At 37.7% G+C, this 24,767-nt stretch overlaps 1 protein-coding gene across 1 annotated transcript; it reads right to left on the reverse strand.

Annotated features, from left to right (window-relative positions):
* Positions 1-2,385: 2,385 nt before the first annotated feature.
* itga2.2 (integrin, alpha 2 (CD49B, alpha 2 subunit of VLA-2 receptor), tandem duplicate 2) lies at positions 2,386-23,682 on the reverse strand. Its single transcript, XM_065948931.1, has 30 exons — positions 23,538-23,682; positions 21,199-21,322; positions 18,184-18,293; positions 17,802-17,893; positions 17,298-17,412; positions 16,494-16,621; positions 16,133-16,281; positions 15,793-15,943; positions 15,042-15,207; positions 14,357-14,433; positions 13,280-13,418; positions 11,090-11,235; positions 10,837-10,980; positions 10,326-10,529; positions 10,077-10,207; positions 9,746-9,909; positions 9,069-9,220; positions 8,761-8,871; positions 8,354-8,439; positions 6,305-6,446; positions 5,937-6,020; positions 5,753-5,829; positions 5,576-5,659; positions 5,383-5,485; positions 5,189-5,293; positions 4,924-5,034; positions 4,271-4,384; positions 4,099-4,188; positions 3,633-3,749; positions 2,386-3,322 (listed from the first exon to the last, which is right to left on the reverse strand). The coding sequence occupies exons 1-30, from the start codon at positions 23,581-23,583 to the stop codon at positions 3,233-3,235; spliced, it is 3,552 nt and encodes a 1,183-aa protein (XP_065805003.1). The 5' UTR covers positions 23,584-23,682; the 3' UTR covers positions 2,386-3,232.
* Between the last annotated feature and the right edge of the window lie 1,085 nt (positions 23,683-24,767).

Below are 24,767 nucleotides of genomic sequence, written 5' to 3' on the forward strand. Positions count from 1 at the left end.
ACAGCAGTCCGCAAACTCTTTCTTAATGGTACTTCTATTACCCATCATGTGAGACATATTTACACATATCGTGTCTTTCTTCCTCTTTGGCAGATATTTGTAAACCTTTCCCTCCTTTCAGTCCAGTTTGTGAACAACCAGTCCCCAATTCTAAAGTGACTTGTGATTATTTACGATAAAGAATTGACAGATTTAGTTTAAGACAATTAAGCAAATGTCATATTTGGGATTTAGACAGAATATTTTCAGTGTCCAGTGAAAGCCAAGACAAGGGGTTAGTGATACACAATAATGTTACGCTGTTGGGCACATTTACACACTCATCCTTTAATAACAACATCGAGAAGGTCTTTACTTTTGAGACACTTTTAATCACAGTAAACTATTTTGTTTTGAAAGTTGACACATTTTCTATCCTACTATGCGTGCCTTTGTTGAAGTTAAGGGTTTAACTATTTTTACATTTGGCCGTCAGCAAATGAATTGAAACCAATCCGTTCAGACTAATTGGATTTGGAAAGAGTCAAGTTAAAGTTTCACAGAGGCCTTACAGATGCTGTTGTTTATAAAATAACCATGATAGTAAATTTGCTGCAATGCAACAAGTCAGCATCTGTGGGGATTACTTCTTTCAGCAAATCTGAAAATGTTCACTCGATGTGATCTAAGTTTTGTTTGGCAAATCATTCAGTGTCTGCTGTGTGTGATTTGTGAGATGAGTATCTTTGTAGAGTTGAGGCTACCAAAACATTTCCTGACATGAGAGTACATTTCGACCCGCTGTATCAACTTTAAAGTGCTGGCTGATGTCCTGAAGCTTTTAATGGCATCAGCAGAGGGACATTGAACGCTCCTTGTCCCAGACTCTGAGCTGAATGTGGCTCAAACGGACTCATACAGCAAATAATTAGTGCTAATTGGAACTTTTCTGACCCATGAGGCCCATCATTATCATAGATTATAATACACGACTGTTCTTTTTTCATCTACTCCAAATGTGTGACAAGATATTCAAGTTTTTCTGATGGAAAAAAATTGAAATAAAATACATGAGAAATGTAGGACCTTTGAGTATAAAATTTAAAACAGTTCTTACAAAATTTGCGATTACATCACTTCTGATTCGGGAACAGTGCAGCAATTTGTGAGCAATCATGCAGGGTCAGTTTATGGCTGCAGCTGCCAATCACCTGCAGGTTACCCAAGAGAGATGGAAATTCAAAGGTGGTCGAAAACTTTCACTGTATCTCATTTCATCAACTATTTCCACATTGCTCCCCGAACACACATATGTAGACTCCAAATGCTGTTTCACAACGCTGTTATGCATGAGTAATTGTGAAACAGAGGAGTTCAATCATCCATCAAGTACTATATATCCACTCCAACAAGGCAAGTTTGGATACAGGCTCCAGAAAATATGCTACTTATTAAAGATAAATAGTAAACACAACCTTGCCAGATGCAAAGGAGTACATTCGTTTGTCTCAGCTGGGTGCTGGAGCTGGCTCGTTCAGAAGGAAAACAGTCAAAAACACATTTCCAAACAGTCCAGAGGCAAAGAAACCTTATAACTTTGGGAAAACACGACAGTCAAACACATTCAATTGTTCTGATGGTTGGATGGAAGTGGTCCAAAGGGGGGTCATTTTCAGGTTCAGGTTAGGAGAAGAGAGGAAAAGACAGGAGAGGAGAGGAGGAAAGGACAGGAGAGGAGGAAAGGAGAGGAATAGGACACAAAGAGTGAAACACTTCCAAGTGGGTGATACATTTTGAGTCATTAATTGACAGTTGCATGCAATGTTTAAAAAAACATGAATGTGTACTGTATTATGTAAACTATATTGTGCTGCCATCTTGTGGGGATGCTTTGCCAGTGCACATTAACGTGCAGCATCACTCGATTGGAGCAAACCTCTCACAAACTTCCTGTTTTTATTCCAAATGTACTTGGTTAGTGCTTTCTGAAACATGGATGCACTATGTCAGATACATTTCTGAGTATTACACTTTTAATCTGTGTTGAACAGTATGTACACACGAGGAACTGAAGGTTTTTATGAACGGCCTACATCTGAAACAAAATATCTTTGCTCTGAAACAAGGAGCCCATATATCATAAACACGTTTATCAACAGAAAAAATAATCTGCAGCTCTCTGAATTGTCCATTTGATCATTTTTAGCAAAATATGCCAAATATGTGCTGTTTTGTGTCTTGTTTGCAATTGATGTGAATTTGTGCAGGTTTATGACTATATTTTTGTCAAAACAACAATTTGAAAATATCTCCTTGTAGCCAGGGAAACAGAAACAATCATTATTTTAAAAACGTTTCTCTAGAATGTAATAGGCAAAACCAATTAATCAGTCAGGTAAGAAAATAATCAGTGAATTATTTTATTCTGAAAATAATAGCAAGATGCAGATCTTAACAATAGACGACAAACATTCTTACACCTTATGAGGCGCGCAATTTGTGCTACAAACAAAACAACTTAATGTTTCACTCAACTCATATTTCCAAATATATTTTCACATACAAAGATTACACGACAGTTAAAAATTGTATCTTACAGTATTTACAGTACAAATACAATGAAAGGGAGTAACATGAGACTATAAACTACTGATATCAATAGTCTAAATGCCAGAAAAGCCCTGAGTGCAGACAAGGACAGTGGATCTAAAGGCAATTCAACCTGAGGATTGTCTGGCTACAGCGTGTTTTTTTTTTTTTAAAGTCAATGCTTCTTTTTCAAACACATTTTTTTCCAATCATGTTGTCCAATATTTGACAAACAGAAGTCAATACACAACTCAACCAAAATACGTATACAGTGTTCGAGTCAGGATGACAACATCTGCATCCAATTTCATGTTAGGCCCAAAAAAAACAAAAAATAAAACAGGTGAGTTTGGTTATCCATGATGGGGGGGGGTGGGGGGTAAATTCAGTGTTTGCATTCATTCAAAGTCAGTGCATAAACCACACAGTCAACACATACAGTCAACAAAGCTCAAAAAGAAAAACAATAATTCCCAGAAAATGTGCAGAAGATCAGACACCAGCTATCTGCAAACTAAAAAGCTTCAAATTCATCCAAATGCCCAAACTTCCAGTGATTGAGCTTTAGTCCATTCAACTTTGAAAGAACCAGTGACCAGTACCAGTATCCACACTGAAAACAGTCCAGTGACGAGGGAAGCTGCAGGTTTTCCCCTCATTCAGTTTACAGCACTTCATCAACATGTGCACGGCTCTGCGTGTCGTCATCCGCCTCCTTCTGCAGCTGCTGGTACTTTCTCTTGAAAAACCCAAACTAGAAGGTAAACAGATTGAGTTCAGAGACAGTTACAGATCATTCAAAATACACAGGTAATGATAATAGATTCATCCAAAAAAAAAAATCACAAGACATGTGAGTATTTTACATCAGACTTAAGTATATGTTATATATATATATATAAAGGGAGAGAGAGAGACATGATGCAGTGATGACTTTATGTACTAACCTTAGATTGCCTTTTGTTACATCAACAGAGGGCATATACGTTAAAAACGGCACATACCTAAGAGCATATCAGGCTTCCCATGTCTATGTGACTAGTCATGCACAAACCCACACATACCTTCCACAGCAGTCCTACAGCCAGAGCCAACAGTAGCAGTCCAGCAATGACACTACCAACTATCACTCCCACTGGAACATCACCCTTTTCTCCAGGTTTACTGACTGTCAACACCACCTGCACAGCAGTAGAACAGGAGCGGTCGTTATGTGGGCTTCCTCAGTTAGTTATGACAAAAAAGAAACGGGCGATCAAAAGTAAGACTGTTTCTACTGAATAAAAGAAAGTATATCAAACAATTATTTTTGTTGCATTTTGCAGTGGTGGATTTAAATGTAATTACCCCTGCTCTTATCCAGCATGTGGCCTTTACACAAACAATGATTCTGCATCAAAGTAATGCTGTCTATTGATGAGTCTATTACCAGGAAACATCACAATGACTTGTGAATGTCAGAGAACATAGATAACATGGTTTCCTTTTGTAGTTCTTTGATGCGAGGCATCAGATGAAATGACATCTTACCGGCAGCTCTTTAAGGTTGATAATGACCAGATCAGGGTTGGAGGTCTCAACATCAACACTGGACGTCAGCTCGACAGTCTGATAGGACGCCTAGCGAGACAAAATTATACCAATAAGAGCACTGAAAGCATCTGTATAGTTTAATATATAATTTAATATTGAATATATTTACCGAAATAAATGTGCCACTCCAGATCCTCGTTCTAACTTTCACAAAGTAGTCCGTATTAAGCTTGGCGTCTTTGAGGTTGCATTTTATGAACTCACATTTTGCACTCTTGCAGTCCTGTAGGTTAGAAGAAAAAAACAGATTAATTAAAGAAAATCCACACATGACATCTAACTTCTGTCAAACCAACATTTCACATTGTTTAAAGTGTGTTACGCACCAGCCTAACTTGTAAACTAAATTGTTTTATTCAGCTTCAGCTATCAATGAAGTTTAAACACGTCATTTTTAGAGTAAGATTTGGAGGATTAAGTTGAACAAGTGTATAAAAAGTAATTAATTCTTACACGTATGGCCTTTTTTTGGTTTATACTTTATGAATCTTTTTATTTCATTATAACCCTCAAGAATGTTACTTTAAATCTCACATCCATTCAGCTATAAACACATAACATGGGTGAAAATTTCGAATTCATTTCCCACATATTATATATTGAAATGAAAAGGGTCCTCATATGCTCAGAGTGCAGTTTCATATTGGTGCACTATGACTTCTCCATGATACAAGTCTAAATACTACATGCAAAGATGTCTTCTTTAGAAAGTTTACATGTACTAAAAAGTCAGAACATGCAGAAGAAGAAGAAGAGACTGACCAGCTGCTCACTGCCTTTGAGGTTCTCCTCAGAGAAGGATGCTTTGTGGGGCTTCACACCGATCTTCAGAGGATCAACCAGGCTGCTGGAGTCACAGCTGACTGAATCTCCCTGCAGGTAGAAAAGATTCAGGTCATTTCTTATATAGCTTTGAAATCATGCAATACAAGTCAGAGACTAAGCCTTACTTTTTTTTTTTTTTTAAAGTAGAGTTAATGGAGCAGGTTTGAACACTTTAAAAAGCTGCTGGTATTTGGGGACTCACCGCGTCCACGATGGTAACATAGAGGAGTGGATTTCCACCTTTAGTAGTCGTTGGCAGAGCGATGGTCAGATACAGGAGGTTGACAGGGAAGGCACCTGTAGAAACCTTTAAATACAATTGTTTCAATCAATATCTTTAAAATAACTACACACTATAAGAAAGTAGATGACGGTAATACAGTGGTTGATTAGCACCTTCACTGTAAAGTTGAACTCAGGGCCGATGTCATCTAAAGTTTTCACCGTTGTCACCACAGGAATGGAAGCATCTGCCACGTAGAAATTAATATTTGTCTCCCTGGGAGAAAGAAACAACAAGCAATTTATAACTGTTGGACCAAAATGAGAAAAAAAAAAGATGTTTTAAGGTAAGAAAAAGTAAAATCACCTTGACAGAACAACCCCTGCAGCATATTGAACTGGAATAGATATATCCACTTTGTTGTCTGCAGGGGTTTCCTCTTTACCATCACTGTAACAGAAAAATGTTTGCAACATTAATTCAAGCCAATAACTTTAAATCAGGGGAACATTTATCTTTCATTTCTCCGTTTGGTGAGCGTACCTTTTGGCCTCAAATTTCACCTCGGCTCTCTTTTGCAGCTGATCTAAACTGTATTCAAAATTCAACTGAAATTTCATCTGTAATGGAAAAATAGAAGAACATGTGTAAAGAGGAAATACTATGACTAAAATGCAGCTCAAAATAGAGAAAAGGAGTTAAAAAGATCGTTTGTTCTTGCACATACTTGCTGGTCTTTTTTTAATGCTGGGTATCCCACTTGGCAGGAAACCGTTTGTGATTGCGTTGAAGTGCATTTGATGCCATCCACCTGTAAATTAGTTGTTCATAATGTATTATTAATGCCATGTGGCTATATTCATAAACATAAAAAAGCTTTACCGTCTTGTTTTAAAATCCTTCGTTTCTATTCATGTTGAAAATATGTGAAGATGTCTCAGTTTGCTCGATGGTGCATGTGTTTATTGTATATGTAACTTAATGACCATGAATTTGAATTATGTACTGTATCTTTAAGTTCTAGTTAAACCAGGGCATCACACATTACACATCATGTCAACGCAAACAACTTTAAGTGTTGGATTTGTTACTCACAGAAGGAGAGACGGACGAGTAGTAGAGATTGTTGGAGAACGTGGCCCAGACCTGAGTGTTGTACGCGTTCTCCTTTTTGTTCTTAACAACAACTTCAAATGACAGTTCTTGGATATTAGCGGTGACCAGAACCGGAGCTGAGCTGCAACATGAGAGCTCAGATTATGGCTCTATGCATTAGGCTGTACTTGCCACAAATTAAATGAGCAGTTTGAGTTGTATTCACCTGAGCAGAGATTTAGGAATAAGAAGGAATGGTTGGGCTCAGCTTTCCTTGATTTCACAAGGAGCTATTGAAAGCTTTTGGTTGATTTATTCATAAGGGGTTTAAAGAAGGTAAAATCTATACATACAGAAGATGCAAACAGCACCTAAAACTGAAACAATAGCCCAGTTTCCACCATATATGATGCAATTCCCCTCCAGAATGCAGAATGCTGTATGAATATTAAACTGAACATCCTCAAGATGAAAAAGGACAACAAAAGGCATACAGCATATTTTAGTGTACTAAAAAAAAAAAAAAAAAAAAAGCAGCTGCTTTTGATCAAATGGGCTTGAATGTGTCAAAGAACTTTAATAAGTGTTGTATGGTCCCTGTAAAGTTTTTGTTTATATATTTTTGTCAGAGTTAATTCACTGAGTACATATCACCCAAACTTGGAAAAGTTTTTTCCTAGCTCACAGGTCTGACCCAGACATTTTATGGGCTGTGAAGTGGCTGTATAAACTGGAATTTTGTGCAGCAATTAGCAATTAAGACGGACTCATAAAACTGGGAGAAAAAAAAATGGTTTAATGGTTGTTAGGAGTTACTGGGGAATAACATTAAAAAGAATGAAATAGGGTTATACATTTTGCCTAGTTTGGTCTAGTCTTCTAACAGTCCTTGCTTTTGCCACACCGACATGGTCAGCACTACATGCTGTCTTTATGTTTGATTGAAGCCCATCTGGTCAGTGAATGTACATAAAACTATTCACAACTAATTGTTATGTCCAATAACTTAATCATGTAAATAACAATTATCCTCCTCATCAATCTTTGCATACCTTTAATGTAAATACTGCAAAACTCTACCTCATGTATATTAACCATCTGTTACATAATTACATATTTATTATCATTTTCATCTCAGCTTTTTTGCACTGCTCACCACAGCACTATTATCTTATTTAAACTTGTATATATTTGTCTTTGCTGTTTTTATTTTTACATTCAATGTTATACTTTTTGTACATTGAGAGCACAGTTCACCAAAGACAAATCCCTTGTGTGTGCAAGCATATATGGCCAATAAAGCGGATTCTGAATCTGAATGTAGTGCAATTTAAGAGCAACCTGGCACTTGAACTTCCTTTAGAGAAAGGTAGTAGTTATACACACATCAAGTAGGTGCAGGGCAGTGCAAAAACAGCAGACTGAGGAAGAAGGTATGCCTGCACTAGAACTTCCTTTCAAACAAAATTAAGAATCTATCTGACCTGATCTCGTCGAATGTTAACTCAATGTAAATGGATATGCAACAACCAAAATGTCAGGGGCAAAAAGTCTGATTGTTTTTAAAAAAAAGTAAATTGTCTGTCAATTCATTAGCATAACCACATAGTTGTCAGAAGCTTCTTAATGTCATTTAATTCACCTTTATTCTTTATTTTTCCAAGCTGTGCGATCATGAAAAAAGAAGAGCACTGCTAAAAACACCAACGAAGCAATGGCTATAAAGAAACATTATCTTTAGTACTGTAACCCCCTTTCTACCCCTCTGGTTAGAGTGAGATACTGAGAGTGTAAGTAGCCTACAGGGCTTTAGAATTATTGAAAGATTTCACAATGACTCATTTTAAAGACATCCTGTTCGTAGCTGTGTCCCAGCTTGTTCCTCCACAAACTGTATTATTGGACTTCATGTCATTTACAACAACAGAATTGTTTACTACAAGCTAAACAAGCTTACCATAGAGCTTAGCATATCACATGTTATATATTGTACATGTTCTATACGGTAATTATGACACATTGCATCTTGTAGGAATAAGTGATTCTTACCTCGTCCCCTTTGTGTCTGTCTTCACACTCAGCACCAGATCACTTATACACACTTCATCAGAGCCACAGTCTTTTGTGAAAGGCATCTTAAGAAATAACAGAACAACATATAAACCTCATGTTAACCAAGTGTGGAGGTGGGAAAAACACAACGTATCAGAACTTCATTTTATTTCTACTGAATTAGATGAACTTTGTCTTCTTTGAAAAATGCTTGCGTGACTTGGAGAGACACTTCTGTTTTAAAAGCCAGTAATCATCACAAACGCACACTATGTCATTTTGTATGACTGTACAAACACCCCCGCACCGCGTCTAACCAATCTGTTTCCTGTAGACCTGTCAAGACCACAGATCAAAAACAACATTTAAATAGATGGAGAGATAATGCTGTGTCAGTCACTTACAAAGAACTCCCAGGCACTTGGCGAAAACAAATCAAGGACAGGGTTGACATCTGCGTTCTGCTGCTCGATTTCCACCTTCAGACTGAGCGAGTTGACAAAGTCCGGTGGGTCCTGTTGAAGACACCAGATACGGACAAATCATGAGATAATGTTCAACATACTTCACGCCTAGTCTGGAAAAAACACTATTATATAGTGTCTCTACAACAATCACATCAAGTTGTTGACATAAAAGTAGTCATTGATGCTCTTTGACGATGGTACTAAATTGAGTCATGAAGAAACAAAGCACAATTTTCATTTATTACCTGAACATACACTTGGTAGTCTAGACACAGGGGCTTAGATGATATCTTTGCCTTTTCTGTGAAGTAGCGTTCATTGTTTTTAGTGAACAGTCCTCTTGATGTCACTCGGGAAGCCTGCAAGTCAGCGTCCAGGGTCAAAGTGTAGGAAATATCTATAGGGGTAAAAACGGACTCTACGTTACACACATTTCTAAATCTGAGTTCAACTGATTTGATCTATAAACACAGCGATTACAAACGGGATACATGCTTGTACACTGAATAAAAGACTACCCTTAGCTTAGCAGTTAACATATGGAAACAGCATTTGTGATCTAAAGGGAACAAATGCACCAATCCCTAAACTGAGATTTTTACACTGAGCTTTGTTGATGCTGATTTGTATTGGATTGGAGGCATAGCTCGGTTGAGTGTTTGCACATATTCCAGCTAAGCTATCATGCAATTGGCTGTAGCTTTAAATGTACTATACTTACATGAGAGTGGTACTGAGCATGAAGCCACAAGCATGTTTCCCAAATGTTTTACTTTAAAAGCAGAATACCCCTGTTAATTGTTTAGCACCAATACACCAAGTCAAATTCCTTGTATGTGTAAATGTACTTGGCAATAAACCCCGATTCTGATTCTGATTCTGATACATTTATTTTGAAAAGTCTAACAAGTTAAAGATTTACCAATGGGCCCAACCGGTTTCTTAGGCCTGAATGCAGCACTGAAACACAGGTTGGTGTTGAAACATGACACCTTGCGTCCATTGATGTCACAGGGTTTGGAGAAAATGTTGATTTTATTGGGTGTGAAAGAAGCTCTTGCCGTTACAGACGCAACACCTCTGGACCTGAAACACAAGGACAATTATAAATCGTTAGCTTTTCCGGTTCTATACATAATTCTTTCATTTATTTATCTCCATAATCATTGCAAAATTTACAGAAATTTTACTCTGTCACAATGTTTTGTATAGGTTTTCTTTACGATCCCAAATATTGTGATGGGTAAGCCTACCACAGCTGCACCACTTTGCCATATGCCCCCACAGAGATGTCAGGGAGTGTGTCATCATTCAGATCTTTGTAGCTATCTAAGGACCTTCCAAAATACCGCAACTGTGGATCCAGTTTGGAACCAGTTATTCTCTGAAAAAGGTGAAAAACACAGTCAAATAAACAAAATACTCCCTCCCAAAAACTAACAAAAACATCAAATACCCCAAAAAAATCTGTCAGTCAAATATTAAATGATTGATCTGTGCACCTGTGAAAACTGCTTGTTTAATGTCTTTTTATCCCCATTGTAGATGTAGATGACACCCTTTCCTTTGTCTTCTAATGGGGCTCCAACCACAACATCATTGAAACCGTCGAGGTCCAGGTCAGGTACCGCAGAGATTGCCATCCCAAACCGGGCGTTCTCAGTTTGGGGTGGACCATTTAGGAATCCCTGCTCGTTCAGGATACCCTTCAGATGATGAGACATTGATATGTGACCAGTGGGGCTTAAGGTCACGCTTTATGATCAATTTGCAAGACAGGCTTAGTTAGTAAGCATTTAGGAATCTTTGACTATCTTTCAGTAAGTTGGCTTAAGAATATCTAGCCGCATTGATCGGCCCTAAATCTATAATTGTAATCGTGTTTAATTTGCCTTAAACGGTCTACCTTAATGCCCCAGTGTAAGTTATATAACCATGTTCTTGTTCACTGCTGCTCAGAAAATCCAGACCCACAAAGTCATACTATAGAATTGACTTGTTGCTCAGTTGTACCTTGGTGACAGAGAAGAGGTAGACCCTGCCTTGTTCTCTCTTCAGCTCACTCATGAACATAGGGGCACCAACCAGCAGCAGGTCCGTCACCCCATCTTTGTCCACATCCAGGGAGCACAGGACGCTTCCAAAGTATGATCCAATCTAGGACAACAATTATTCATAAAGTTAGTTAAATTAGTATCTCAGGGCTACATATTCTGTATATACAGTATAACCAGGATAACGTTCAAAATCACAGCCTCCAATGTACCTGTTTTCCTCTTTCTGAATCTATGATAGCAGACTGTTTCTGTGCGTTGAGGGTGTAGACGATAACTTGTCCAGAGTGGTTGGAGCGAGGTGCACCAGCCACAAAGTACTCTGTAGACCCATCGCTCAATGTGGAGACAGAATAACCTAGAATAAACCACAAGTTACACATTTACTGGAATTAAACTTCTTCTCAGTACATTTACTTAAATACTGTGCATTTAAGGATCATTTAAATGACCGTGATGCTGCTTTTACATCACTATATTTAAGAGAGAATAAATCACTTTTTATGCCACTATATCTGTTTAAAAGCTAGTATCACTAGTTACTTACAAACCAACTACTGTTTTATTAATTATGGTTCTTTAGATCTGTAATCGGGGAAAAGTTGTGAGGAGAAATGCTGGACAATTATATTACTTAAAGGACCAATATATGTAAGATATTACTGAATGAAATCATAAAATGGCTTGAACAATGTAGAAACATCAAACAAACCCCATCTTCCATCTATCCAAGCAAGAGCTCATTATTTTTTTTAAAAAGGACATAGAATTATGCATAATCACATTTTCATTACTGTATTTCATCAGGCATTAAGGAAACATGCCATGTTGAAGTGCTGGTTTCTCTGACAACAATGCAGCAGCCATTATGTCCTCCTTCTAAGTTTTGATTCCGGTCAACAATGGTCTGTATTTGTTTGGACCAGAGAAGGTAGGTGGTTTAAACACACGGCCGTTTAAGACACCCCTCGGTTGGCAAACCAACAGAAGTTGTAGTGATGGAAGCGGGCAAGCAACCTGGTTCAAATATAAGTGATTTTACCCGACCTGAAAAGCCTCTGCATTTTTCTAAAAGGCTCCATGACGAGAAAGGTGGTCAAACTAGGATAAATATTGGAGATACTTTTGAAAAACGGAGAGAGGTCAGCGCAGAAAGGTTTCAAGACCAATGCAGAGCTGTTTAATACTAAGAGGAACAATATGTAACTCTGACACGTAGCGTTTCAAATGGGTACTGCAATCCAAATTGAAAACATTGAAGAGAGCTGTCTGTAGTGTTTAACTCTCAGTAATACGATTCATAGCAGGGAAGGTTGTCGCATCAGCAGATTATAATCAACACAACAGAAAACGTTGATGAAAGAGAAGTATCACATGCGCAGTATTTATTGAATGGGGCTTTAGGTTATTAGATGTAAATGTTAATTGGCGCACACTGCTGAACTATAATACATTATTAGAATGATCCACATCTAGCATCCACACTGAAATGCTGCTTATATGTAAAGTCATTGTAGTAATGCTTGAACACGTGTGCTTAAATATTAGAAATTATTTTTGCTCCCTTGTTTGCCTGTGCTGTGGCAGATCAAATAACCATCAGTATTTTTACTTTTAGATCAGCACATAAGCTGAAAACTCCTTCCCCAACTTGTGCTTGTATTTGCGGCTATCCAACGGTTTCATGGTAGTAGCATTTAAGTGAAAAATATGTTAAATCTCTGTTATACCTGTTGTTTGTTTGTTTCTTTTTTTTTTGTTATGGAGGGTCAAAGGTCTTTTTATGAACTTTACTACCTGGCTGGCTCTTATTTCATATTTCATGCCTTGCTCCAGGTGTCTCATTCAGAACACAGATGCAGACAACTTTTAAATCAACTACGATTGAAAATGTCACATGAAATCAAACTCTTTACTCCTGCAACACATATTTGTAGTTGTTGAGGTTAGAAGTTGCACAATAATAATCATAACATGAACCATTAGGTGACATCATGTATATCAACTTGTGTATAAATAATGATAATTAAAAGCAAAAAGAAAAGAATGGTATTGTATGTAGTTAGTAACGTTAATAAATCAGTTAATTTAAACAATTAAGAGTAGGTATTCTCAAATGTCAATCACTATGGTCCAGTAACACTGGCCGTAGATGATGCCAACATTTTATTGAGTCTTCTTTAAGTCCCTCTTCTCAAAACTTGGGAAATGGCCCATCAAAGCTGGTCGAGATGTTGACATTTTCAAAAGAAAAGTTTCAAACGGTTTCCACCTTGCCTGAGGACCTCCACTATGGCTGAGCAACACTGAGCTCCTGGTGTTGTTTCATGCAAAGACTTGTAGTAACAGAAATCAAACTTACAATGGATTAGTTGATGAAGAAGATAACTGTTGAAGCTTACCCAGTAATGAGCTGTGGTTTCTGTCTTGAAGTATTCCCTCGAAGGCTGAGAAAGGTAAAATGTCTACATTTGACCCTTTTTGATGAACGACAGTACCACTCCAAGCATAGGCTCCCACTGCTCCCAACATCATCACATTCTATAACAACACACATGTCAAACACCGGTCAACAGATATACTACTCAGTCAAAGTGTTTATATTTTTGCTCTGGGTTACAGACTGAGCGGTTTGTAACAGCCAACATTTGTTTCCAGACACAAATAACGAGAATAATGACCAGAACTACAAAAACCACATACTGCGTGGCGACATGTAGCTTCCTCTTTCCTTTCTGTGAGAACGGTGCGTTGGCAGAGCAGATATTTTGCAGAGGAGTTCCGTGACCAGTGTTATTGTCCCTCTTAACCTGGGTCACAGAAGACTAAATACTCAACCTGAGCCAACCTACGTTCTCAGGTGCCGGTCGGTTGTAGGAACAGAAAAATAAATAAATTGTGGCACACTGAAAATTACTTTACTGTGGCTTTATTGTGAGCAATTTTATCATGTGTCATGCTGGGCGAACCTGAGGGAAATGTGTAGTTCGCTCACAACTAAGTAATTGACAGTACATTTATTTGAGCCACATTTTATATATTTTTTCATATGCATTTGGTATTTTATATTTCAACAACACAACTGGTACTCGTTACCAGCTTTTACATTTGTTGTGTGTGAATGTGGTTAAGACATATACACTCTCATACTCACCCTCCTCCATCAAAGCCAAACAGGAAGTGAACAGATGAGTTGGTTCCTTATAGCCACTAACCATACACTTGTAAACAAATAAACCATAAGAAACCTTCATACGTGCCGCTAGAATTACTTCTATGTGGAGCACTCTGAACAATAATAAGTCAGTGCATCAGTGTTTTTACATTGTGAGTATCACTGTGTGTGACAGATTCTAGTATTTACTTTGACGCGTTGTATTTTTCCATGGCAAGCATTGACACTTCAAGAAGATAACATAAAATCTGTTCTGATTTCAGCTGAATATTAATCTTTCGCTGTACATGGCAGTGCTCTGTACCTGTCTGCTGGAGTAGTGTGCGCTGAATCCCACCTGGGACATCTCCATTTGGAAGTTGTCGCCCCCTTTTCCAGTGCCTTGTGGGTGAAGAGCAAAGTATAAAAACCAGAATCAAAAAAGAAGGCAGCTACAAGATCAAGACAAATTTCCAAATGTGTATAAATATGTGATCACTGTTGTGAGCTTTAGCGGTGCCCGGCTTGTTGTGTAGCCTAATTCTGATTCTTTAAAATGGAAAGACTGAATAAACCTGCTGTTTTGTTTCTTTTGAGGCACTACCTGACCGCCATACATCGCCTAACTACTGATCTGCTGCACCTGTGGACGCATGCTGCATTCATGTGGTGTCAGACACATCGGGAAAACGAGTTTCTGAGTTGCTAAATGCACATGAACAGCTGCTCAAGTCAGAACAACAACTCAGAAACTCTGAAAAAAATTAGGTGCCCGACTTACCGACTTGACATCAGAATCATCATCACATAAGGGGCAAAATATGTTTTGTTAATGTTAACAAAACGCAGAGGAAGTGAGAAATGGTCCTTCAGGTCCTGGCTGCAGATTGAGAGAGAGTGGGCTTGACTCTGGTTTTTGCAAATCAGTAGTTAGGGGATGTATGGCGGTCAGGTAGTAGCCTCAAAAAAAAGAAACAATGTCAAACAGGCACACACACACTAGTACACACCTTCTATGTTGAAGATGCGGTTCCCAAGTGTTCCAGCGATAGTGGAGAGCGCGGCTTCCTCTGACACATTGAAGAAGTACTGTGCTGATGGTTTACTGGCGATGGACTGAATTTCTTTTATCAGGTTTTCTGTGTCGATTTGGTTTCTGATGTAATAACCCAGGACCTGAGAAGACAGAAGAAACACCACAAACTCAGGCTTGAAAGAAGAGCAATAATCAATGTCATAAAATGTAATGTTATATAAACAGAGCTACATTAAGCCATAACATTATGCATAGTAAGTGGTTGGAAGACATTCACATCTATAACTACAGCAGTATTTGTGGTTCCTAAAAAAGACTTGTATACAATATTAATGAATTATGTTACGGAAGAGGATTAAGGCCACTGAAAAAACATTTTTTGGTTCTGTCTATTTTTTAGGATTCTGACTTTAATCTCAGAATTCTGACTTTAATCTTGCAATTCTGACTTTTTTCTCAGAATACTAGCTCCGAAAAACAAAAGTCAGAAATCTGGCTGCAAAAAAAAGTCCGAATTCTGACTTTTTTCTATGTTTTTCAGGGGCCCTAATCCTCTTCTGTATGATGTAAAATTATTATAAAATGCAGAACCTGTAAATAAACCTGACAGTGGAAGTCAAAGAATACACTAAGAGAAATGAAGCTGAAATCTGTATCTTGTATTTTATTTTAACTGTTAAATACAACTTTCACATGATCAGAGGGAATGGCAGAATTTAACCTACAGCGATACCAAAGCGGGTGATGCCATTTTTCTCACACTCTGCGATGACATCATCTCTGAAGGCCTTGTCGTGAGACTCCCCGTCAGTGACGACCACCATCACCTTAGCAGCATTGGGCCGACCGCCCCTACTTTGATGGAATCCCCACTGACTGAAGAGAGCAGACACAAATGACACTTGAGATTAATGTTTGTGGTTTTAAAAGATATAAAAAAACTGTTTTTTTTAATCTTTAACTGACAGACCAACTTGTGAAGTTAATGTGATAACAAAAAAGCTATGAATCAACGAACAAACCTACAGTTATATTTCTTAATCTCAGTATAACTGCAACACCAACCTGGCAAATCGGATGGCCTGGAAGGTATTTGTAGATGAGCCAAACTTCTGTGTAATTCTTGATGCTGCAGCCATTAACTGTTCTTTGGTTGTATACTGATTCAGGTAGAATTCAACCTGGTTATCAACACCATACTGAATGACGCTGACCTGGCACAAGAAAACAAAAAGGTGCGGAAAAAGCAAAGAAAGCTGTGAGTAAAGACAGAAGAGACCATGAGAATGTATTCAACATAACACTCTGCTCCAACTCTGTTTTATACGGAGCCCATGAAGTCCTAAAAAAAAGAAGAAAAAAGTTGTGTGTGTGTGTATATGTAGTTTAATATTCCTGTTAAAGATTATAAAAAAAGGGGTGTCACCTGTGTGTTTTGGGGTCCTATGTCCAGCGAAGGTATCAATTTCTGGAGGAATATGTTCATAGGACCCCACGGATAAATGCTGTTGGAGCCATCCAGAACAATCACAATGTCCATAGGCCCTCCACATTCTAGAAATGCCATGACAAAAGAAACATTATAAATATGTCAAGCAAAGGTTCACGTTACTGCTGATAGCTTTCTTCAGCGTGCTGTTAGTGTTGATGTTTGTTTGTCGTACCTTCAATGCAGTCACTGGTTTCAGCTCATGCAGAATCATTTGTTTTTAGTCATTTTGCAGACCAGAAAGTTGCAAGCACTACATCGCAATACTTTGATTTATCTTTTTTCCAAACTAACTTGACATTAAAATGTAATTATATGGCTATAGGAGGTCAAAATGCTCCAGCAACACTTTATTAACAAATTAGATCAAGAAACAGATTGCAAACATCCATTTCTTGAAGGCCACAAGCCTAAACGCGTCGGTCTAATTTGTTAATAAAGTTGATCTTCTTACTACAATTGTTGCTGCAGCATTTTGACCTCTCCTAAGCCTTTCACTCTTCATGCACCTTGTTAGTTGTTGAAGTTGTGCCAGAAAATCCTCTGCTTCTTCATGAAATGGCGATAAGCAAGACAGCTTCAGTGTATGAACTGGCAGTAGCTTTTGAACAACTATGTACCAAGCGATCTGGTCTAAAAGATTAACAATAATAAACATTGGCTAGAATGATTGAAACGCGATCATAATCGAAGTAGATAGTTGAAGATATTCATAATTTCATACAAAATGAGAGCTCTTACTCTGCACAGCAGGAGAGAAGGCAGGTTGAGGCTGAAACAGGGGGCTCAGGTTTGCACATATTCCGGGGTAGAAGTCCTGATTGCCACACTGCTGTCCCCAAAGAGGACCACACATCTGCAGCACAGGACCACATGAGTCAAGAAGAGAACAGACTTCAAGGAAAGCTGTTCTTCTAATGGGTTTAAAAGCTCCTGATATGTTCTCCTATCAGGAGTCTATCAGTCTCACATTTAAGTATTTTTGCTGGTATGTAAACTGTAAGCAGTCATGTGCTGGTTGACCGCAGACCTGGTTGTCACTGACACATTATAACTTCAATATTTCTGACAGCATTTGGAAGCTTTCTTCATGTATAAAGGTAAAAAAGTTCCATCAAAGCAGCTTAATCATTAGCAGACCAAAACACAGAAACGGATGAATGACAAATATGAACTCTTTATATGAAAAGAATATACAATCTGTTAATGTCCTAGCATGAGATATCTTATTTAAATTTTATTTACCATCAAACCATTGACTGAGGGCATCCTGGTGAGAGTCAAACCCAGACTCATGTTGCCGTTGACATTTTTAACATCTGGAATACTGACAGAATCTGTGGATCAAGACAAATAATACGCTTAAATATTCATGTTCAGATGATAACTTTTTAATCTGTAATATATAAAATTAATATTGTAAACTTAAATTATGAAACAAAATGTGAATTATTTGTGGCACTACACTACTTTTAAACTAGTAAAAGAAGAAAAAAAAGCAAACTTCTCAAGACTTCCCTGATGGTTAGGGATTATGCATCCTCACATTTCTGTTCAGGCATTTAAAGTGCCCGGCCAATGTTTGGTAGGTGGGTTAAAGGGTTGACAACCAAACTTCAAACCTCACCTTGAAGATTGAGTTTGTCACAGCTGTTTCTGGAACCTGAGACCGGACACTTGTAAATATCCCCCTTCCTGTTTTGACTGTAACCACTCCATGGAGCGCTGACCAGGAGCCTGCAGAAAACAACATTATTCATCTCCTCACCACTCTTGAGAGGCATCGCTCAATGTTTTTGTGTACAGTAGATACCACGTCTACATACAGTATGGGATTGAAATTCATCCAAATGATGTAATGCCAAATATGGTTACAGAATTTCAGTACCAATAAGCTATAGATATATTTAAAGTCATTGTTAGAACAAAATCAAAGTTCATTTTTCTACTTTCATTATTGTCAATGAAACATAGGACCCACTTTGCAGCAGCAGCATTGGGGCCAATAGTAACTTAACTAAATAAATATCAATCTGTATTATCTTGCACTTTGTCTTATCCAGAGCTGCATGGGTAAATATGTTAGTAACATCAGAAACAGCAAACATGATTTATAAGTTCACACAGAATGTATGCACTTCAAAAACATTTCCCTACATCAAGGCATTCAGATGATGCTTTTTGTTATTGATAAAATGTAAGCATCAATATCAAAATCCACTTGCCACTAGTAATAGAAATGTATGTGTCCCAGAAACTGCTGTCAGGCTGAACTTAAATCACCACCCAGATTCAGGAAACTGTTATTTTCCCACTGAGTCTGAAGAGGCAGAAGACTTGGGACAAATCATTCCTTCTAAGAGGGCAAAGGACAGGAAACAGGATGCATCATTATTGCTTTCTCATGAGTATTCATATGGAATACAGTCAGAGAGAGACCTCTATCACAACTCCCCCAGTTACGCAAACAGGCCCCTCCTCCAGACAGTGAGTGGCTCTACGAGACTGTGACTCAGTGGACAACATCCAGACATCCCTGAGGAGTTCAGTTACTGTTTAACTAAATGTTACAAATAAGTGGGGTGAAATGTAAGAGACTATAAACAAGACAGGATTGATTGTGTGACACAAGCAGGCTGTAGCCTGTCAGACAAAACTGAGCGTCTAGACTATTTAAGAACAAATATTTAAAACCAGGACCGACTTAAAGCTTTAATTGTGTTTTTTTTCAGTGGAGATAAACCTACATTTAAAAAATAACAACTCCCAAATGTTGGTATCAGCCTGAAAAATCCAATAAGAGTTGTACTTTTGTGCTATACATAAAATAATTGAATTGCTGACGGTCCTATGAATGAAAGAGGGTGGAAGTGTTCAAGAATAAGGCAGAGATTTGATGAGGCCACACTAAAGATTAGGGATCGGAACTGCTGGGAAACTCACAAAACGATACGACACGATACCATACCATAGAGATACTTTAGGATACGATGGGACATGATACCATACAATATGTTGAGATACAATTTAATACAAGACATCACGAGACCCACGATTACTATACTATCACGATACAGCCATTTTGCAATAATTTATATTTTGACAATGACATAATTAAACATCATGCAATCTGATTAACTGCACACAAAAAAATGACCTTATAAGGTAAGCCTTCGTTCATGTCATGAGCACCGTGAGTTGGCAGGGAAATCTGTTCAGAGAGATGTATGTTTTTTAATTAAAATATCGATATCTGGCACCTGTGATTCAATAATTCTATCACACTGGTTATTACAATAAAGTATCGCATTTTATTGTTATTTTGTCCCTACCCTACTATTGATTGCTTATTAAAAAAAAGTGCATTTAGGGACATTGGTGCTTGTTTTACATTATATGCTAACAGTCCAAATAAAAACAACTCAAGTCATCATATAGTTGCAGAAGGGGAAAAGTCAGAGGATGAATACCTTTAAGAAATTCAATTCATTTTCATTAATTCGTTTGAGTGGCTGCTTGTAGGTATTTCAGTCTAGACCAAAGTGTTGGATTGAGAAGCAGACTGACAAAGCAACACTGTCATCCCAAGAGCCATGCCATTATCAAGGCTAAGAGCAGGAGGCTGAACAACAACATTCAACAGTTTGTCAGAGAAGCTTTTTAAAGCAACGAACGTCTTTAACCTAATAGTGCCTTTAGAAAAAAAAAAAACTTGAGATTTTAATATCGCAAGTTTGAGGAAGACAACAGATTCCGCTAAACTGAGCCCAAAATAAATATTTTAGTCGTTCTGTCTGTAGAGAGACAAGACTTCATCTCATGTTGCCAGAAGCACCGGTTACTGGTGACAGTTTTTAGAGTTGCTAATGTGCCACTGAAGGTACAGACACTGCTAATAACAGGGTGCATCTCTTTCCAACAACAGGCACTTCCCTTGCTAAATGGATACTTCTACTGCCACCAGGACAACTCCCCTTCAAGTGATACAGATGCACAAATCAGTTCAAATAACAGAAATATTACAGTTAGTCGACAACTTAATCTCACATGTGGTGGACTGTTGTGCTCTTTAGTCTGTTTGAAAATCAAGAGCAAAGTAGTTCCCTTTGAAGTATAAAAGACAGCGAGCTGATTGTGAAACTCAGCTTGGTTAGGCATACAGGCTTGCAGAAAGATTGATCAACTAAAGCGTACCACAGAATATGGAGAAGTCCTTATCTTTCTTTCCTTTATGGCTATTTCAAAGACGCAGCAAAGCAACATTAACTTCATAAATGATTAACTGGACACCACTTGAAAGCTATGACTCCTGGACAGCACAGGATTTTAGATTGCCCTATGAATAAAAATCAAGGCTGTCTAAGACTTGGGGAATAAAATAGAACACACCTGACAAAGGTTCTGAGGGACATTGGTGATGCTTAGCAAGAGTAGTGTGCTGGATGTTTCTTTTCAATGTGACAGTTTGATATCCTACGACCTAATTCATGAGATAGTTGGATGTGCAAATACCTCCTTAAAAACATGAAATAAGGTTATTATAGCCAGTAATAAGCATTCTGGGTAAGATGCTAACACTGCCCAATAAACCTAGTCTCCTTTCATTGATGAAAATCCAGAAGTGATGACTTAAAACCCATACCATTTGCCTTCATGGTTTGTCGCTTGTTGTATCGTGTAGCCAAACTCTTCTGTAGCTGGTCCGCTGAAAATCTTGGCACCTGCAGTGCCGACATTGAAGGACTGTGAATGCAGGAATCTGTCAGCTGATTGGAGGGAAACAAGAGATCATATGTTGGTGACAGGTTTAAACTTAATAAGCTTTCATTAAATAGTAAAAAGTGATCATATTCACAGGTAAAGGAAGTATGTATCAGAAGGATTATGCTAAAGTTTCAATAGATGGAAATGAAATGAAAAAAAGTGTCACAAACTAAATTCTTAGGAATCCTTGTGGATGAAGTTAAATTGGAAAAATCATATTAAATTTACTCAGAAAAAAACTGTGAAGTCCTTGGGGATCATCAGCAAACTTCATAGTTGTATTCATTTATCTTGTATGTTAACCTTATATTACTCTATGATTCATCCGTATTTGATTTATGGTAATATTGTCTGGGCAAACACTTATCCCTCTCACCTTCTTAAACTTAAATGTTGCAGAAACATTTTGTAAGATTGGGAACTTTCTCCAAAGCAACAGAAACATCTGCCCCCCTCTTCAAAAAACTAAACATTCTTTTAGTTTATGATATCAATATACATCAGATATGTGTGTTTATATATAAATATATGTTCGTACCTTTTTCTTTACCATCATCATTTCAGAATTTTTTTAAACTGAATTCCCAGATTCATTCATATTCTACCAGACAGATTGATCATCTTCATCTTCCTTTTATAAAACCAAACACGGTCAGTTTTCCATCAGATACGTTGTTAACAGCTCTTCATCAACAGAGATTTTTAAAAGGAAACTGTCTTCACATTTAACCCATGAGGTCAAACTTTTGCATATATAAAATATAGTGTTCTCTCAACTCACTCATTCGCTCCATTTTTAATAGATCAATGCCTGTTTCATTTAGCTGATAGAGGGTTAACATTCTCAGTCTTTCTATTGTATGTATGTGTCTAAGTGTGTGTGTATGAATATGTGTATAGGTTACTGTATATGTGTTTATATTTAATTTTGTTTTGAAATTGTGTAATTGGATTTGTTTAGTTGATTTATTTGTCTCTTAAGAGGTGAGGTCCCTTGTATAAGCCTGTTGGCTTCTTGTGTGCTAATAAATAAATAAAATAAAATAAATAAAAACAATAACAGCACCTGAACAACATCATACCACCGTCTTCACTTTGTATAATGACCTTGTCAAAACAGTTGTACTAACAAAAAAACATTAACATAAACACAACTAAATCCACTACATCTTTGTGGATCTTGGTCTCAAAGTTCTCTGTTTTTTTTTTCAACTCTTTAGACCCTCCTGACTTCCTCTTTGAGCTAAGGTGGTTTTTGTGGCTGAATCATGAACATAAAAAAATAAACCCTCAGCTTGACTCATGCAAGCAAGGCAAAGAACTAAAAAGAAAATCTATATTGCACATGAAGAACACAGAATTAATCAAGAGCTGAGGATTGCATTTAATGACGGTGCTCATCCCGGAAAAGTGTGTTTCTCCAAATACACATTTCCCCTTCAAACACAGCCCTTTAAAGCCCCTCAGGACATGGAATTCATCTGTGAGCGAGTCTTGTTGCAGTTTTAGAGCCACAAGTCAGTACAGGCAGCCCTCAGCTCTTAGTCTGCCTTCCCCTCAGCAGCAGGCAGAGGAATGTGGATGGGTGCTGGACTCAGGAGACCTTCACTAACACTGGCTTCAGCCACGCCTGTTTACCTGCAGCACAGAGTAGCACTTTGCCTTCTCTTGGGGCTCTGCTATCCCCTCAACACGTCCATGTTTCCTCTCATTTCAGAAGTGGGGAATGTGGATACAGGATGATAATTAAACGAGTGGCTGCTGCTTGAAAGCTTTGAAGGTTATAGTGCAGACCCGGAGCAACACACATGTTGCCTCCATTAGAAATCATGTGCTGTACTGTAAAGCACTGAATATTTAATCCACTGGATCGATTGTTGATCATGCATTTGGTGGGAGGAGAACAAACGCTGCAGAGTGAGATCTAAAACGAAATCAAGCACTTCCAGTCGCGCGGATTCATTCAGTAAAAGCGACTGCAAAGTTAGCGTTTGCGTATCTGATACTCTTCAGATGTGCTGTTTGAGTATGAAAACATTTTAAAAATAACATCCAAAGCTGTCACGATACAAACATTACGGATTGCTTTATTCTGAAATGGTAGGCTATTAAAAACTCGCTATTTTTATTCAAGGATATCTGCATCATTTTAGTGTTTAAGTAGAAAAAAATGTAATTATAATAGATTCAGTGCGCAAAAACAACTTCAGTACTTACTTATGACTATCACAGTGAAGAAGATATTCCCCCAGGAGAACTCCATCGTCCTCTTTATTCCATTTATGAGAGGTGATTACATGAAGCCGCCGCACTTGTCAAAGTTGTGGCTCCACAGCCCCTGATAGTCAGCGGTGACGCACCGGAAACACTTCCTTATATGGAGTTATGTTCTTCCCCCCTTACCTGCAGATGCAAACGTTGACTCAAGATTTGTCAAAGGTTGTGAAATGAGGCCTGTAATAAAGTCTGGCTGGGTAAATTCAGCACGGAATACAGTTTAAAATCCAGTAATGAGTTTCAAAGGACCTTAACAAGTAGCGTCAGATAGTTATCTCAGGGCTAAAGTCCACGACATTTATTGTTGTAATTGAAGATTATAAGTGGAATCTTAGAAATGTAATTTGACTTTCTTGTGGAAGAACATGTGTAAAAGAAATCAGTGTTCAAAACTAGCCTACTACGCCCATCAGCCTTAATTTAAATCCATTTGAATCCTCATTCCAGAGTGGCAACTTGAGTGGACAAACAACTCTTAAATCAGCAGATGTCACATTAAAAAGAAACATCATCAATGAACAGTAAACAATTTGAGACTTGTCCATCATCTTCAACCCTGTAATTCCTCCCCAATGATTTTTGGGACGCTCAGTTTATACAGAACAATGTTATTGCCTTTAATTACATGCTATAGGGTTCTTTTCAGAGTTCTCTTTGATTTGTAAGTGTTTTTTTTGTGATGTTATTGGTGTCTTTACCGTCTTTACTTTCAAATGAAAAGTTTGGATTCATTTTAAGTTAATCTTTGCAGAGCACACTGGCAGCGGAGATACTCGATCTAAATGAGCATTTGGGTTAAATAAGGGACAAACAATTGAAAGACTATCTGAATGAGAATTAAGAATATACAGAACTGAATGACAAACTTAAGAGAGTGCAATATGGTAGAATAAAGACCAAAGCCATTTTTTTCCTTTACTGTAAAACAATGATGTAAGACACTTAATTGGAACATAAAGGGAGCGTTAATGGGCATGATGGTCAAAGAGAATTTAATTTTAAATGTGTGGTTTCATTACAAAATACTATTTAGGAAAGAATGTCAGCTGGGGCTGGTTGCTTATTAAACCAAATGCATATCTACATCCACTGGTGTCAGATAGTTACCAGACTTAAGTAAACTCAAGATGCAGTGCTGTTAACAACAATCTTATTATAATGACTAAAGGG

Source organism: Labrus bergylta, chromosome 2, assembly GCF_963930695.1.
Source record: "Labrus bergylta chromosome 2, fLabBer1.1, whole genome shotgun sequence".
In the NCBI taxonomy this organism is placed as follows: Eukaryota; Metazoa; Chordata; class Actinopteri; order Labriformes; family Labridae; genus Labrus; species Labrus bergylta.